This window comes from Microcaecilia unicolor, chromosome 1, assembly GCF_901765095.1.
Source record: "Microcaecilia unicolor chromosome 1, aMicUni1.1, whole genome shotgun sequence".
In the NCBI taxonomy this organism is placed as follows: Eukaryota; Metazoa; Chordata; class Amphibia; order Gymnophiona; family Siphonopidae; genus Microcaecilia; species Microcaecilia unicolor.
The window spans coordinates 250,604,591-250,621,395 of NC_044031.1; the positions used below are offsets into that span (position 1 = coordinate 250,604,591).

General features: G+C 48.0%; 1 protein-coding gene across 7 annotated transcripts in view; it reads right to left on the reverse strand.

Annotated features, from left to right (window-relative positions):
* The window catches only part of LRRFIP2 (LRR binding FLII interacting protein 2), a 245,250-nt gene that overhangs the window by 22,752 nt on the left and 205,693 nt on the right, over window positions 1-16,805 (reverse strand). For 5 of the 7 annotated variants that reach the window (XM_030205564.1, XM_030205548.1, XM_030205585.1 and 2 more), the window contains 2 exons: window positions 15,473-15,574; window positions 15,112-15,244 (listed from right to left, as the gene is read on the reverse strand). In XM_030205564.1, the coding sequence (XP_030061424.1) occupies window positions 15,112-15,244; window positions 15,473-15,574 (235 nt within the window). The remainder of the gene's footprint in view (window positions 1-15,111; window positions 15,245-15,472; window positions 15,575-16,805) is intronic. The other 2 variants (XM_030205571.1, XM_030205592.1) reach the window with 1 other exon arrangement.

Genomic DNA, 16,805 nt, shown 5'->3' on the forward strand with positions numbered 1-16,805 from the left:
CCTCTTTGGATGCAGAAGAAAGGAAGGACTCTGCTCTGCGGTGCTGCCGCGCACAAGAACAGGATAGCAATGCTAGTGCCGGGCCTGTGGAAGTTTGCTGGGCACAGTGACAGGAGCAGGACAAGTAAGCGGGGCGGTGGGCGGGCCCGGGGGAGGTGTTTGCCTCGGGCCTGGCTTTGTCTCTTGGCGGCCCTGAATTGGAGAAAAACAAAGATGGGTAGGTCAAGGAACATTTTTCATAATGCACAAAGATATTTTACTATCCTATTTTGGGAATGCAATGTCAGATATATGCAGATGATATCTGTATCTATTGTGATCTGAGTAGTGTCAGTTGCCCAATGATTAAAAAACAACTAACTTATGTTTAATTGTCTAAAATCTTTGTTTTAAGTTAGTTGACACTCCCCCCCTAGGAACCCAGTGAGAACTAAAATTAATCCTCATTCCAGAATGAAGCAAAGTTAGCTTAGCAGGGTTTAAAAAAAAGATTTCAAGATTTGGATGGCTTCCTAAAGGAAAAGTCCATAGACCATTATTAAAACGGACTTGGGGAAAATCCACTGCTTATTTATAGGATAAGCAACATAAAATGTATTGTACTTTTTTTGGATCTTGCCAGGTTATTGTGACCTGGATTGGCCACTGTTGGAAACAGGATACTGGGCTCGATGGATCTTCATCTGTCCCAGTATGGCAATACTTATGTACCTTGGTGGTAACTCTAGGTACTGGCCTCTCTATAAGACAACATAACAACAACTGTAAATCCTTCTTGGAGCCTTAAATAGTACAGAATTTGCAGCCCTTTCTTTATATCAAAAAAGGAATAATATGGCTACTGCTACTGCAATCCATGCCACAATTTATGACTAAATTATTGTGCTGCTATTCCCTTTGTTTTTTTAAGTGTCTGGATTACAGGGCATTCAAAATGCCCTGTTGGAGTGTCTGTGGGAAAGGAAGAGGATGTAAAGTTTGGTGTGGATGAGCAGACTGGATAGGTGGTATAGTCTTTATCTGCTGCTGTTTTCTCTTTTTATATTTATTCAGGAACTTTACTGGTTGTTATCTGCTATGTTACTGTGTTAAGTCTATCTAGTCTGCCAACAAGATAAACTCACAGCATAAGGTATGAAGTGGAAGGATGCTAACCAGTGGGACACTGTCATACCGGGGTACAAATTATATCGTAGTGATAGGGTGGATCGAATTGGTGGAGGGGTAGCATTGTATATTAACGAGAGCCTTGAATCAAATAGATTGAAAATTCTGCAGGAAACAAAACACTTCTTGGAATCACTGTGGATTGAAATGCCATGTGTAAAGGGGAAAAGGATAATGATAGGAGTGTACTACTGTCCGCCTGGCCAGGATGAACAGACGGATGCAGAAATGTTAAAGGAAATTAGGGATGCAAACAAACTGGGCAACACAATAATAATGGGTGATTTCAATTACCCTGATATTGACTGGGTAAATGTAACATCGGGACACGCTAGGGAGGTAAAATTCCATGACGAAATCAAGGACAGCTTTATGGAAGGGCAGCTTTATGGAGCAGCTGGTACAAGAACCGACGAGAGAAGGAAAAATTCTAGACCTGGAGGAGGAAGTGACGTCAGCGTTGCAAATGGTGGCTTGAAACGATAGCTCCCGAACCAGCAACCGCAAAGCTATAATTATCGGCACGATCTGCACCACGCTGTAAGGCGAACCACGAAGGAAAAGCGGAGCGCAGGGGGCGATGACATCGGGAAGCGCCAAAACAGCTGATCTGCAGGCATTTGCGTTTAAACGCAAAGACGCCACGACGATGCAGCAGCAGGAAGAAAATGGCGCGAGTCAGAGGACCGACCACGAAGTATCGGCTTTCCTAGAGGGCGGAGAGGCAGACGCACCACAACAAGAAGTCTGGGCAAAGCTCTGCAACTGGTTCCAGGAGATCCGCACAGACTTAAAAGACCTAAAAGAGGTACGTCAAGATATAGCTGCCCTAGGTGCGGAGCTTCGGGGAGAAATGGCCGAGCTAGGCAGCCGCGTGGTGGAGTTGGAGGCGGGCCTAGAAGAAAATGGGGAGACGCTGCAGACATTAGAACAACGTGTGCAAGGCCAGAAGGCAGAGACTCAATACCTACTAGACAAAGTAGAAGATCTAGAGAATAGAAGCCGACGAGCTAACATTCGGGTGCAGGGCGTACCCGAACTACCAGACTATGTGAATTGCGAAGGGGTAGTACAACGCATAGCGGCCCAACTGCTCTTGGAGCCGGATAGCCCAATAGACACGGAATCCATACAGATTGAGAGAGCACATAGAGCACTGGGCGGTCGCAAAAATAATGCGCCAAAAGACATAGTGGCCTGCTTTAAAGACTATAAAACAAAAGAAGCGGTGATGCGGAAAGCTAGAGCGGCTGAACCGATCGAGTGGGATAGCTATCCTATAGCAATTTATCATGATTTGTCATCCACCACCCTGAAGCGGCGCAGCGAACTCAAACCCCTCACAAACCAATTGAGAGAAGCAGGGATTAAATATAAATGGCAGCATCCGTTCGCCTTGATGTTTTACAAAGAAGGCAAGCAATGCAGAGTGGGGTCGATGGAAGAAGCACAAGACTATTTGGCGGCTCATGGATCAGATGAGGCTACTACAGCTCCGCAGAAAGCAGGTCAACTACGGAAAGAAAGGCCGAAATGGCAGCGAGTGTCCCAAGGAAGGGGGAGACTGAGACGCCAACTATCAGAGAAGCGGATGACCCCATCGGCGAGCATGGGATGACCATTTGACTATAGACCTATGGGAAGATGGCTGTTAACAAAAGTCTGGAGTTGTTACACATTGAGGTTAACTAGCCCTGTGGTGCAGACTGATGGTATGCTGAAGGTTGCTGAGATGATGACGTGATTTCCTCTTTAATGGACATGCCAATATTGGGTAAATTGGCATGTCAAACACAGATGTGGGGGGCGGGAGGGGGGGTTGGGAGGGGAAAGGAGAGGAAGGAGAGCACTAGGTGGTGGATATATAGGTGGGAAAAAAAATAGAATGTCATGTCGGTGTGCACGTATGTGACAATGAATGTGCGAGGCCTAAACACCCCCCAGAAAAGAAGGCAGGTGTTCAGAGAGATGCTGCGTCTGAAAGCAGACGTGGTGTTTCTTCAAGAAACCCACTTAAAGCGAAGCCATGAACACTTGATGAAGCATAAAAGCTTTCCAATTATACAGTATGCGTCGAGTCTAGATGGCAAAAACACGCGGGGGGTGTTGGTGGCAATGTCTGGTGCTCACCCATGGTATATACATAAAACAATAAGGGACAAATTAGGCAGATATGTATTGGTGGTGGCATCCTTATACAGTATATTCTATACCTTGCTATGTGTATATGCTCCAAATGAGGGTCAGGGAGAATTTCTGGAAGAACTAGAGGAACTCATGCAAAAACACATACAGGGACAGCTTATGGTGGGAGGTGACCTGAATCTCACGATGGACCCAGCAATAGATAATTCAGGGGGAAAGGTGACATATGCCAAAAAGGACAGAGTTGCCCTTAAGGGGTGGATGATGAGATGGGGGCTAAAGGACCTATGGAGAGAGAGACATGGGCCAGTAAAAGACTTTACATATTATTCACCAAAATATAATTCATATTCTAGGATAGACTACTGGCTAGGTGAGGGAGTAATGGGGGATAGAGTGCGTGATGTGGAAATTGAACCAAGAACATGGTCGGATCACTCCCCGGTGGTTCTAACCATGAGGGTAGTAAACGCGCCTAAAAGGCAGTGGCAATGGAGGATGAATGAAGCTCTCCTATTAGACCCGCAAAATATAAGTACCATAGAAAACTATATAACAGAATACCTTAAATTTAATGATACAGAGGAGATACAGCCTATCAGCATATGGGAGGGGCTTAAAGCAGTACTTAGGGGTCAGCTGATATCACTTCAGGCCCACTGTAATAAAATCAGGTCGGAGCAGGAAACCACTCTCAGGAGAGCAGTAGCAGATCTGGAAAAAGCCCATAAAACTGACCCGGCAGATAAGAAAAAGGCGGCAGAGCTGCACGAGCTTAGGGCGCAATTAAATGAACTACAGCTGTCAGAAATAGCAGTGCAAATGCAGCAAACACAGCAAGAACACTTTGAGTTTGGGAATAGGGCTAGCAGATTACTCGCTTTTAAGCTTAAAAAGAGTGCACAAAGGAATGTCATTACTGGCATAAAGGATGCTTGGGGAGAACACCACACTCAAACAGAAAAAATACAGGAAATATTTTGGGAATTTTACACTAGGTTGTATCAGTCAGAACATACAGCATCTGAGAATGAGATAGCTCAGTATTTGAAGGAAGCTGACCTACCTAAAATGGCCTATGAGGAACTGGAAACACTGTCAGGACCTATGACATTAGAAGATATAGAAAGAGCAATCGCAGATCTACCCAATAACAAGGCCCCGGGTCCAGATGGGTTCCCTGTCAGGTTCTATAAAATGTATGCCAAATGGTTGGCCCCTGTGTTGCTGAGGGTGGTGACATCCCTAGAAACGGCCAGAGAACTACCATACTCTTGGAGACTGGCAGAGATAGTACTGATCTTAAAGCCTGGTAAGGACCCGCTTCAGTGCGGATCGTACCGACCGATTTCGCTCTTAAATACTGATTATAAAATATTCACTAAAGTGTTGGCTAAGAGACTACAGGGGGTAATGCCACGCTTGGTGCATGAGGACCAAGCGGGATTTATTGAGGGACGGCAGACATTTGATAATATTAGATGTCTGCTCCATATTATTCAACAAGCGAGGGAAGATGAAGCTCCAGTGATTGTGTTCTCGGTGGATGCAGAAAAAGCGTTTGACCGAGTAGAATGGCCATTTCTGTTTGCGGTCCTAAAACAGATAGGAATAGAAGGAAGATTTCTGACTTGGCTTCGCCTGCTATATGCTGACCCATTGGCAATGATTAAGATAAATGGTACACGTACCAAGCCGCTGTCATTGAGCAGAGGTACACGACAGGGATGTGCGGTATCACCGCTGTTGTTTGCACTATCAATTGAGCCACTAGCCAGGATGGTTAGGCGCCAGCAAGAGGTACGGGGAGTGGTCAGAGGTAGACGCGAGCACAAGATCATGCTGTTTGCAGATGATATCTTACTAACCCTTACACACCCAAGACAATCGCTGGAGAAGGCGATGGAGCTCATGGATCACTATGGGCAGATGTCAGGCTTTAAAATTAATGCAAACAAGTCAGAAATCTTAAACCTCACGACGCCGCCAGGCGAGGTAGCACAAATACAGAGAGCTCACCCATTCGTTTGGGCAGAGAAATCCATCAGATATTTAGGAATCCAAATTACTAATCAGGTAGAGACAATGTTTCAAGCAAACTATCCCAGAAAGGTAAAGGAGTTATTTGAAGAGTTAGACAGATGGGAAGGTCTAAACATATCATGGATGGGCAGAGTTCATGCAATAAAAATGATGATACTCCCCAAACTACTATACCTGTTCTTGGCCCTTCCAATACCAATTCCCCGCTCATTTTTTCAACAATTAAATAGGAAAATGTTTGCGTACATTTGGCGGAAGAGGCCGCCCAGGGTGCGCAGGTCGGTGATGTTCCAGCTCCCGGCCATGGGAGGCATGGGTGTACCAAATTTCTATCTATATTATCAGGCTGCACAGTTGAGGATTCTAGCGGAATGGTACCCTGAAAATAATAAGAAATGGTTACACTGGGAGAGAGCATGGCTAGGAACCCGAGACTTAGGAGCTATATTATGGGCCCCGGGGAAGGACCTCTGGGCAGCTATCAGACGGGCTCCGGAGGGGATAAGCCATCTCTTACACACCTGGCACCACATCCGAACGCAGACATTCCCAGACAGGAAATACTTCCTACAAATGGCTATTTGTGAAGCTCCGGGATTCCCACTGGGAAAGTCAGAGAGTGTGTATCAAAGGTGGGCTAAGCAGGGACTGCATAAAATAGATCAAATATGGGATAAGGGGACAATACGAGAATTTCAGGACATGCAGGTGGAGTATGGATTGGAGGAGAAGGATTTGGTATACTACCATTGCTTGAGAAATTATATACACAGACGAGCGAGGGAAGAGCTAGAGTTGGCTGAAACAGTGCTCGAAAGAGCGATCAGGGGGGGAGGAGGCAAGGGCGGTGTGACTAGGCTCTATAGGGCCCTGCTGCTGCTCTCAACTCCCCAGGAATATTATGTGAGGAGATGGGAGTCGGTGCTACAAACTAGCTTTACGGATGAGAGTTGGCGGAATGTGTATAGATATTTGTTAAAGCCATCTATAGCACAACCCCTAATTGAAAATGGGTATAAGATACTGTACTGGTGGTACTACACGCCGGACAAACTCCAGAGAATTTATACACGCATGTCTGCTGACTGTTGGAGAGGTTGTGGGATAAGAGGGACGTTTATGCATATTTGGTGGGAATGTCCAAAGGTCAAGGTGTATTGGGCACAGGTGCTGGAGATGATTCATACAATGGTTGAGGTGACATACCCTAGTCAGGCAGGATATTGTTTATTACATCTTCGGCCCCCGAAAGTTAGGATACACTGGCATAAATTAGCGATCCAGTGTTTTGTAGCAGCTAAAATTATGCTAGCGAAGGCCTGGAAGCAGGTCGAATTACCTGGCATGCAGCTGGTGGCACGTAAATTAGATTATATATACCAGATGTCCAAGTTGACAGCAATTAGAAAAGGCCATGCTAATTTGTTTCAGAAGATATGGCTCCCATACGAACAGAAAAGAGAAGTGCTTTTGTCACCACCATAGTGCGGGAGGGATGGGGGGGGGGGGAGGGGGGGAGGTTGCTTTATCGGTAACTGTTTTGAATTGTATGAGAAACCCTATATATGAGACTTGGCAAATGTTGTTGTTTTTTTTTTCTCTGTTTGTTGAAATTGAAAAAGCAATAAAAATATTTGGGAAAAAAAAAAAAAATTCTAGACCTAGTCCTTAGTGGAGCGCATGATCTGGTGTGGGAGGTAATGGTGCTGGGGCCACTTGATAACAGTGATCATAATATGATCGGATTTGATATTAGCTTTGAAGTAAGTATACATAGGAAATCAAATATGTTGGCATTTTAACTTAAAAAAAAGAGACTATGATAAAATGAGAAGAACGGTAAAAAGAAAACTTAGAGGAGCGACTGCGAGGGTCAAAAATTTACACCAGGCTTGGATGCTGTTCAAAACACCATCCTGGAAGCCCAGGCAAAATATATTCCACGTATTAAAAAAGGAGGACGGAAGACCAAACGACAGCCGGCGTGGTTAAATAGTGAGGTGAAGGAAGCTATTAGAGCTAAAAGAAAATCCTTCAGAAAATGGAAGAAGGAACTGACTGAAAATAATAAGAAACGGCATAAGGAATGTCAAGTCAAACGCAAAGCGCTGATAAGGAAAGCTAAGAGGGACTTCAAAAAAAGATTGCGTTGGAGGCAAAAACACATAGTAAATTTTTTTTTTTAGGTATATTAAAAGCAGGAAGCCGGCAAAAGAATCAGTTGAACCACTAAATGACCGAGGAGTAAAAGGGGCGATCAGGGAAGACAAAGCCGTAGCGGAGAGATTAAATGAATTCTTTGCTTCCGTGGGTATAAGCGTCCTTTAAATCCAGGGAGCATAGCCAATCGTCTTTCTGAATTATGGGGAGAAGGGTGCCCAAGGAAAGCATCCTGAACTTCTCTTTGACCAGGTATTTGTTCAGGCCTCTCAGGTCTAGGATGGGGCGCATCCCCCCTGTTTTCTTTTCCACAAGGAAGTACCTGGAATAGAATCCCTGCCCTTCCTGCCCGGGTGCTATGGGCTCGACCGCATTGGCACTGAGAAGGGCGGAGAGTTCCTCTGCAAGTACCTGCTTGTGATGGGAGCTGAAGGATTGAGCTCCCGGTGGGCAATTTGGTGGAGTGGAGGCCAAATTCAGGGCGTATCCGCACCGCACTATTTGGAGAACCCACTGGTCGGAGGTTATAAGAGGCCACCTTTGGTGAAAAGCTTTCAACCTCCCCCCGACCGGCAGGCTGTCCGGTACGGACACTTTGATGGCGGCTATGTTCCCATGGATCCAGTCAAAAGCCCGTCCCCGGCTTTTGCTGTGGAGGCGCAGGGGGCTGCTTAGGTGCACGCTGTTGACGAGAACGAGCACGCTGGGACTATCCCTGTGCCTGAGGAGGCCTTCGGGCCAGCTGGGTGTACCTACGCTTGTTGTAGGCGTAGGGCGCAGCCTGCCTGGCCCGGGAAAAACGTCCACCTGTAGAGGTGGATGCTGAAGGCGCCCGGTGGGAGAGCTTGTCGAGGGCGGTTTCCCGCTGGTGTAGTTGGTCCACCAACTGCTCGACCTTCTCGCCGAAAATGTTATCCCCCCGGCAAGAGACATCCGCCAGGCGTTGCTGGGTGCGGTTGTCCAGGTCAGAGGCACGCAGCCAGGGGAGTCTGCGCATCACTATACCTTGGGCCGCAGCTCGAGATGCCACATCACAGGTGTCATATATACCCCTGGACAGGAACTTTCTACACGCCTTCAGCTGCCTGACCACCTCCTGAAAAGGCCTGGACTGCTCCGGAGGGAGCTTATCGACCAGGTCCGCCAGTTGCTTCACATTGTTCCGCATGTGAATGCTCGTGTAGAGCTGGTACGACTGGATGCGGGTCACGAGCATGGAAGATTGGTAGGCCTTCCTCCCAAACGAGTCCAGAGTGCGAGACTCCCGCCCCGGGGGCGCCGAGGCGGTATCCCTCGAACTCCGTGCCCTCTTGAGAGCAGAGTCCACGACCGCCGAGTCATGAGGCAATTGGGGCCGCATTAACTCTGGGTCAGAGTGGATTCTGTATTGGGACTCCGCTTTCTTGGGAATGGTGGGGTTAGATAATGGCTTCTGTCAGTTCCGAAGCAGTGTCTCTTTGAGGACATTGTGCAACTGTACCATGGAAGACTCTCTAGGTGGTGATGGATAGTCGAGGACCTCGAGCATCTCAGCCCTCGGCTCATCCACAGAGACCACGGGGAAGGGAATGCATATAGACATATCCCTGACAAAGGAGGCAAAGGAGAGGCTCTCAGGAGGCGAGAGCTTCCTCTCCGGTGAAGGAGTGGGGTCGGAGGGAAGGCCCTCAGACTCCTCTGAGGAGAAATATCTGGGGTCCTCCTCCTCCCCCCACGAGGCCTCTTCCTCGGTGTCGGACATGAGCTCTTTCAGCTCAGACCTGAACCGGGCCCGTCTCGACTGCGAGGAACCACGTCCTCGATGGTGGCGTCGAGCGGTGGACTCCCGTGCCGGCGGGGATGAAGCTCCCTCCATCGACGTCGACGGGGATTCCACCTGCGTGGCGGTCGACACCGGTACCGCAAGCGGCGTCGGTGTCGGAGGCCTCGGCATCGGGCTGGAGCACACTGGCGCCTCCATCAACGGCGCCGGAGGCGCAAGCACCCCCGGGGCCAGCAAGGCCTGGCACATCAGCCCTTCCAGAATCCCTGGAAGGATGACTCGGAGGCACTCGTCCAGGCCCGCTGTCGGGAAAGGCAAGGGGGCCGGTGTGGGTGCCAGAAGCTGCTCGGGTCCAGGAGATGGTACCGAAGCGCCCATGGACTGACGCAGCGACACCTCTTCGACCGAGGGGGAATGCTCCTCTCGGCACTGCCGTTTCCTCAGTGTCGATTCATCTCTGGAGGCGCCGGAACTAGCAGTCCCGTGAGCCGTGGGCGACCGATGCCGATGCTTCTTTGGTTTCTTTCGGTGCCCATCATCGACGCTCGGTGGCAGAGATGAGGAGGAGGTAGAATCCCCCCGGCCTCGAGGGATCGGGTCTGACAGGATTCAGTCCCGATGGCCCTGGGTAGAGGGAGTGGCCGGGGCTGACTGCCAGCGCGGCCGCTCACCCCCGCCGTCGCCGGAGGTCCGGCGGGCCAACGGTACCTGTGCTCCTGGGGTCGATGCCATCATCAGTGTCGATTTCGTCGACATCGGTACCAGTACCGAAGACCCGGCCGTCGACACCGATGCCGTCGAAGGGCCGGCGCAAGTTCCAAAAAGTTGGTCCCGACGAACTTGCCTCGCCACCTGTGTCCGCTTTCGCAATCCGAGACACAAGGTGCACGTCTTGGTATTATGCTCCGGGCCAAGGCACTGGAGGCACCAAGCGTGAGTATCGGTTTGCGAGATGTGCCGGCCGCACCGACCACACTTCTTGAATCCACTCGGGACCTTCGAGGACATCGACGGAAAAATCACTTCGGTGAAGTCAAAGTCGTCGATGGTGGCGGTGAAAAGCACACTCGAAAAAGAAACGACCGAGCGCTAAGACGACGAGGGGACAAACAAACTTTTTTTTTTTTTTGAGATAAGAAAGAAAAGAAAAGAAAAGAAAATTCGCGGCATCCGGTTTCCAGGGCTGACCAAGAGAGAGACGGTAACACGTCTCTCCTCAGCGCGGAATCGAAAAAAACTGAGCGGGAACGGTCGCGCACGGGCAGGAAGACGGCCGCGCATGCGCGGTGGGCGTGCCCTGCATGCGGGACCGCCCGCGAAGTTTTTTGTTCCGGTTGGTGGGGGCTGCCGTGGACGTCAACCCAGTCGTGAGAACAAGCAGCCTGCTTGTCCTCGGAGAATGTTGTTTACGCCTGCCAGATAAGTGGCTTGCAGAAACATGCCGTGACGGCTTGCCCAAATCCACATCTGGACGGCTTCCTGACACAGAGGGCGAGATCCGGTGCCCCCCTGCTTGTTGGTGTAATACATGGCAACCTGATTCTCTGTCTGAATCAATATGATTTGGTTGGACAGCCGGTCTCGGAAAGCCTTTAGAGTGTTCCAGATCGCTCGCAATTCCAGGAGATTGATCTGAAGACCTTTTTCCTGAAAGGACCAGGCTCCTTCAGTGTGAAGCCCATCTACATGAGCTCCCCACCCCAGGAGAGATGCATCCGTCGTCAGTACTTTTCGTGGCTGAGGAATTTGGAATGGACGTCCCAAGGTCAAATTGGATCGAATCGTCCACCACTGCAGAAAATTCCGGAAGTCGGTGGACAGTTGGATTACATCCTCTAGACTCCCCGCAGCTTGATACCACTGGGAAGCTAGGGTCCACTGAGCTGATCTCATGTGTAGGCGTGCCATGGGAGTCACATGAACTGTGGAGGCCATGTGCCCCAGAAGTCTCAACATCTGCCAAGCCGTGATCTGTTGAGACGCTCGAACTATGGACACCAGGGACAGGAGGTTGTCTGCCCTTGTCTCGAGAAGATAAGCTTGAGCTGTCTTTGTGTTCAACAGAGCACCAATGAATTCCAACTTTTGAACTGGGGTGAGATGGGACTTGGAGTAATTTATTACGAGCCCCAGTAGTTCTAACACGTGAATTGTCATTCACCTGGACTGTAGAGCGCCTGCCTCCGAGGTGCTCTTCACCAGCCAATCGTCGAGATAAGGGAACACATGCACTCCCAGTCTGCATAGCGACGCTGCGACTACCGCTAGGCACTTTGTCAACACTCTGGGCGCAGACACCAGACCAAAGGGCAGTACACAGTACTGAAAGTGCTGAGTTCCCAGCCAAAATCGAAGATACTTCCTGTGAGCTGGAAGTATTAAAATGTGTGTATAAGCATCCTTTAAGTCCAGAGAACATAGCCAATCGTTTTCTTGAATCATGGGAAGAAGGGTGCCCAGGAAAACCATCCTGAACTTTTCTCGGACTAGAAATTTGTTCAGGGCCCTGAGGTCTAGGATGGGACACATCCCTCCTGTTTTCTTTTGCACAAGGAAGTACCTGGAATAGAAACCCAGCCCTTCTTCCCCTGGTGGAACGGGTTGGACAGCACTGGCCTTTAGAAGGGCGGAGAGTTCCTCTGCAAGTACCTGCTTGTGCTGGGAGCCGTTAAAAATGAGCTCCTGGTGGGCAATTTGGAGGTTTGGATTTCAGATTGAGGGTGTATCCTAACCAGACTATTTGAAGAAACCACCGGTCGGAGGTTATAAGAGGCCACACCTTTGGTGAAAAAATATCAACCTCCCTGCAATCGGTAAGTTGTCTGGTACAGACATTTTTATTGAGGCTATGCTTAACTGGAGCCAGTCAAAAGCTTGTCCCTTGCTTTTGCTGGGGAGCAGTATGGGCCTTAGACGAATGATGTTGACGAGAATGAGCGCGCTGAGACTGAGGCTGGGCAGGCTGCCGAGAAGCAGGAGTGTACCTACACCTAGGATAGGAATAGGGAGTACTTCACTTCCCCCCAAAATACCTCCTAGATAGGAGGCAGTAGTAGAAGGTGCCCGGTGGGAGAGAGAATCCATAGCATCATTGTGCTTCTTGATCTGATCAACAACATCCTCTATTTTTTCACCAAAAAGGTTGTCCCCCCGGCAAGGAACATCCGCCATTCGCGGCTGGACCGAATGATCCAGGTCAGAGACACGCAGCCATGAGAGTCTGCAAATCACTATACCCTGGAGCAGCAATCCTGGATGTTACATCAAAAGTGTCAAATGTACCCCTGGCCAGGAACCTTCAACACGCCTTCTGCTGCCTGACCACCTAGCGAAAAGGCTCGGCCAGCTCCGTAGGGAGTGCATCAACCAAGCTCGACAGTTGCCGTATCGAGTTCCGCAAGTGTACGCTCATGAAGAGCTGGTAAGACTGAATTTTGGCGGCGAGCATAGCGGCCTGATATGTTTTCCTCCCCCCAAAATCAAGAGTTCTAGCTTCTCTTCCTGGGGGGGTGCCGAAGCAAAGTCTCTAGTACTCCTGGCTCTCTTGAGGGCGGAGTCCACCACCATGGAATTGTGGGGTAACTGGGACCTCATCAATCCAGGTTCACCGTGGATCCGATACTGGGATTCAGCTTTCTTTGGGATCACAGGGCCAGACAGAGGGGCTGGCCAGTTTCACATAAGTACCTCCTTCAGTACCTTATGCAGAGGAACTGTCACAGCCTCTTCAGGTGGAGAAGAATAATCCAGGACGTTGAGCATCTCAGCCCTGGGCTCACCCTCAACCTCTACAGAGAAGGGAATAGCCATAGCCATTTCCCGGACAAAAGAGGAAAAGGACAGACTCTCCGGTGGAGATAGTCTCCTTTCTGGCGGAGGGGAAGTATCAGAGGGAATCCCAAAGGACTCATCAGAAGAAAAGTACCTGGGATCTTCCTCTGACTCCCATGAGCGCTCCTGCTCAGTATCGGATAAAACCTGTGTTAAGGTGCTTCGATGCCGAGGATCGATGTCCTCGATGGCGATGTTGAGAAGCTGACACCCGGTCCGACTGCGGCGAAGCTCCCTCCACCAACGTTGAAGGGGAGTCGACCTGGGTGGCAGCTGACACCGATGCCGCAGGTGGCACCACGGTTGGGGACCTCACTGCAGGTGAAGGGACAGACACCGCTGTAGCAGACGGTACAGAAGGCCCAAGCACCCCCGACACTGAAGCTGACTGGCGCAGCAATCCTTCCAGAAGTTCTGAAAACAAGGCCCGGATGCGCTCATTGAGAGCCGCCATCAAAGAAGGCTGCGGGGTCAATGGAACAGGCGGTGTCAGAATCTATGGAGGCTCAGGAGCAGGCACTGGGCTGCTAGGAGACCGACGCATCGGCACCGCCTGTATCGAGGGGGAGCGATCCTCTTGGCACTGATGCTTCTCGGGTGCCGACTCTCTTGACGTACCGGAGCTCCTGGTACTGTGTGTCGAAGGAAAATGATGACAGTGCTTCTTCGCCTTCGCTTGATGCCCGTCATCGAGACTCCTCGGTACTGACGAGAAGAACATGGAATCCTCACGTCTCCTCGGGGCCGGTTCCGACAAAGGTCGGTCCCGGGGGGCCTGCATAACAGGAGGCCTCGAGACAGGTGGAGACCCGCTCGACGCCTCACTGCTCCCAGCGCGAGTTGGTCTCTCACATTACCTCTCTTCCTGACGTCGATGTCGATAGACCGGAGTGAGCCCCAAAAAGCTTCTCTCGTTGGGCTTCTCGAGACACTTGGGTCCATTTCTTCATACGAAGACACAGACTACAAGTGGCTGGGCTATGGTCGGGCCCAAGGCATGGATACACCAGGCATGGGTATCGGTACCTGAGATGGTCCAGTTGCACCGAGTACAACGTTTGAAGCCGCTGGGTGTCTTCGATGACATGGAAGGAAAAACGGCTTCGGCAAAATCAAAAGACGCGATTGTGCCTGTTAAAGAAAAAAGGGCCACAAAACAAAAAGGGGAAAAACCCCGGCTGTGTCGAAAAAAAAAGAAAACTTAGAAAAGGGGAAGAAAAAAAAAAACAACTAAAAGAGAACTACAGGGATAGCTTTTTTTTTTTTTTTCCTAGAAATGATGCTAAAATAGGAAGAAAAAAGTGAAAAAAGTCATCAGACTCTGTTCCTGGGCCAAAACGAGAAGAACACGAAAATTCCTGTTACTCATCGCGGACAAAAAAGAACTGAGGAGGGACGCTCACGCGACGGGTGAGAAGTCGTCCGCAAATGTGCAGTGCACGCGCGCCAGAAGACTCTGGAAAAACTTTGTTTATATTTTGCTCGCAAAATGCCGATTCCTGGGCAGACACAGACGTCGACCTACATGTGAGAAAAAGCAGCCTGCTTGTCCTCAGAGAATTAAGGAATACGTTTTAGAAAGAAATAAATAAAACAAAGCAAAAAACATTACTAATAAACCAGCTTCAAAATCATTTCTCACTGCTGGGTACATCTAACTTGTGTCTAGTTAATTCATTCTCTCTTTTTGCTCTCATAAAATGCACGTTATAGAATGGGGGGAATAAGCCAATATTACAATGAATTGCTGCTGAGTACAAGATGGAGAATGATTTTCATACCATATTTAGCAGTATTTTAGAAACTATTTGCATTTGGTTGGATGCTAAGATTTATGGAGTGTAAATGCCATTGTTTAATATTGATTGATTGAGATTTATTAATTGCTTTTATAAAGAGAGTTTCCAAATTTAGAGGAAAACAGTACTGAAAGGTCACAAATACAAACAAGACTAAAATAAATCTACTGTGTACTTATTTCAAGATTACTAGCATGCTTTTACCTAGAGGTCCTCCTCCTGCAGATTCCAAGACCTGAGCAGCTTCCTGTGATACTAGAGTTATTGCACCAAATCTGGATTCATGGTTTATATCACCATTAGGGGTACCATCTGGAATTATTACCAATCCATGTTTCTGAAAAGGAAACAAAATTATTTTAAGCAAGCATGTAAAAAAAATACATTAAAGATTGTGGTTTTTTTGTTACTTGTTTGGAAATTCAACAACTACATTAAAAAAAAAAAACATTTAACCCACACCAAAAGACAGAGTAAACAAACACCAAGAACTTATAGTGAAAAACAAGTCAAACATTTGAACCCTCTCTCACATTCTGTGTGCTCCAATACCAACATACTGTACCTCTCCTGTCTTCATTTTTTCTTGCAGGTCAGTCAGCTCATCTTTGAGCTCATCCCGCTCAATCTTAATGCAGTCAAAGTACTCTTTCTGTCTTTCTAGGGCCTGGAGACAGGCAAGCAGCGAAAGAAAGAATAGCAAAGAAATAAAAGCATGTAAAATAGCAGAGGGAAAACAAATGTAGGCAGCAAAAAGTAAGGAATCATGCAAAGGGAAAACAGAGCATGCAAAAGTTTCAAATGACCTGAACTTAAATGTATTGGTTAAGTTTCATACTACCTTGCTTTTCACATACCATCCCATACTTATTTCAAAGAACACCTCATCTAGAACAGCACGATTTTCTTCTATGCTCTTTTCCAATTTATAAAACTTGCAAAAATACTCATTTTCTTCTGCACTGATCATGCTAAATATTGACAGACATCTATATAGCCAGGTAAAGACATACAATTAATCTCAGATATCAGTGACCCTTGCTGCTGAATTCTATACACAAGCTAGTTAATACCAGTGACTACTATCATCATTCCAACCTCCTACTAATGTCTCATTCCAGTTTTCCTTTGGCTTTTAATATGACAATCTGAACTAAGGAGGGAAAAGGAATGGGACTTGATACTTCAACTATATTCAAAGCGGTTTACATAGTACATGAAGGTACTTATTTGTTCCTGGGGCAATGGTGGGTTAAGTGACTTGCCCAGAGTCACAAGCAGTTGCAGTGGGAATCAAACCCAGCTTCCCAGGATCAAAGCCTGCTGCACTAACTACTAGGCTACTCCTCCAGAACCACTAGAAACTTCTCCACTAGAAACCTATAAAAAAATTACCAAACAATGTGATGGAAATGCTGACTGCATTTCTTGCACAAACAACAGAATCAAGCTTCTTCTGAATTACACTCATGAAATGACTGAAAGCCACTAGGTGCCCATATCTTTTTATATTTTAGGGGAGATAAACCCCAACATCAAGAGGCTAAACCAAAGAAAGCATGGACTAGTGACTCCTAATTTCCATACTGGCTGATAATTAAATACTATTAAAAGCCTTTCATGAAAAACATTTACAGTGCAGGAATTCAAATACAGAATGACCTTGTTCAGGGAATAAATACAATCTGTAGTCTGAACATCTACCACATTGTGACGGTAGTACGGCCAATGCCAGGCAGACTTCTATGGTCTATGTTCTAAAAGTGGCAAAAGATAGATCAAGATCAAGTCTGCGTATTTTATATCACATTGATATCATATGCTACAAGTACAGGTGCTGTGCACCCCAAGGGGGGGAGGGGAAGACATGAATGTTGAAATTGGTAAGTTAAATATTA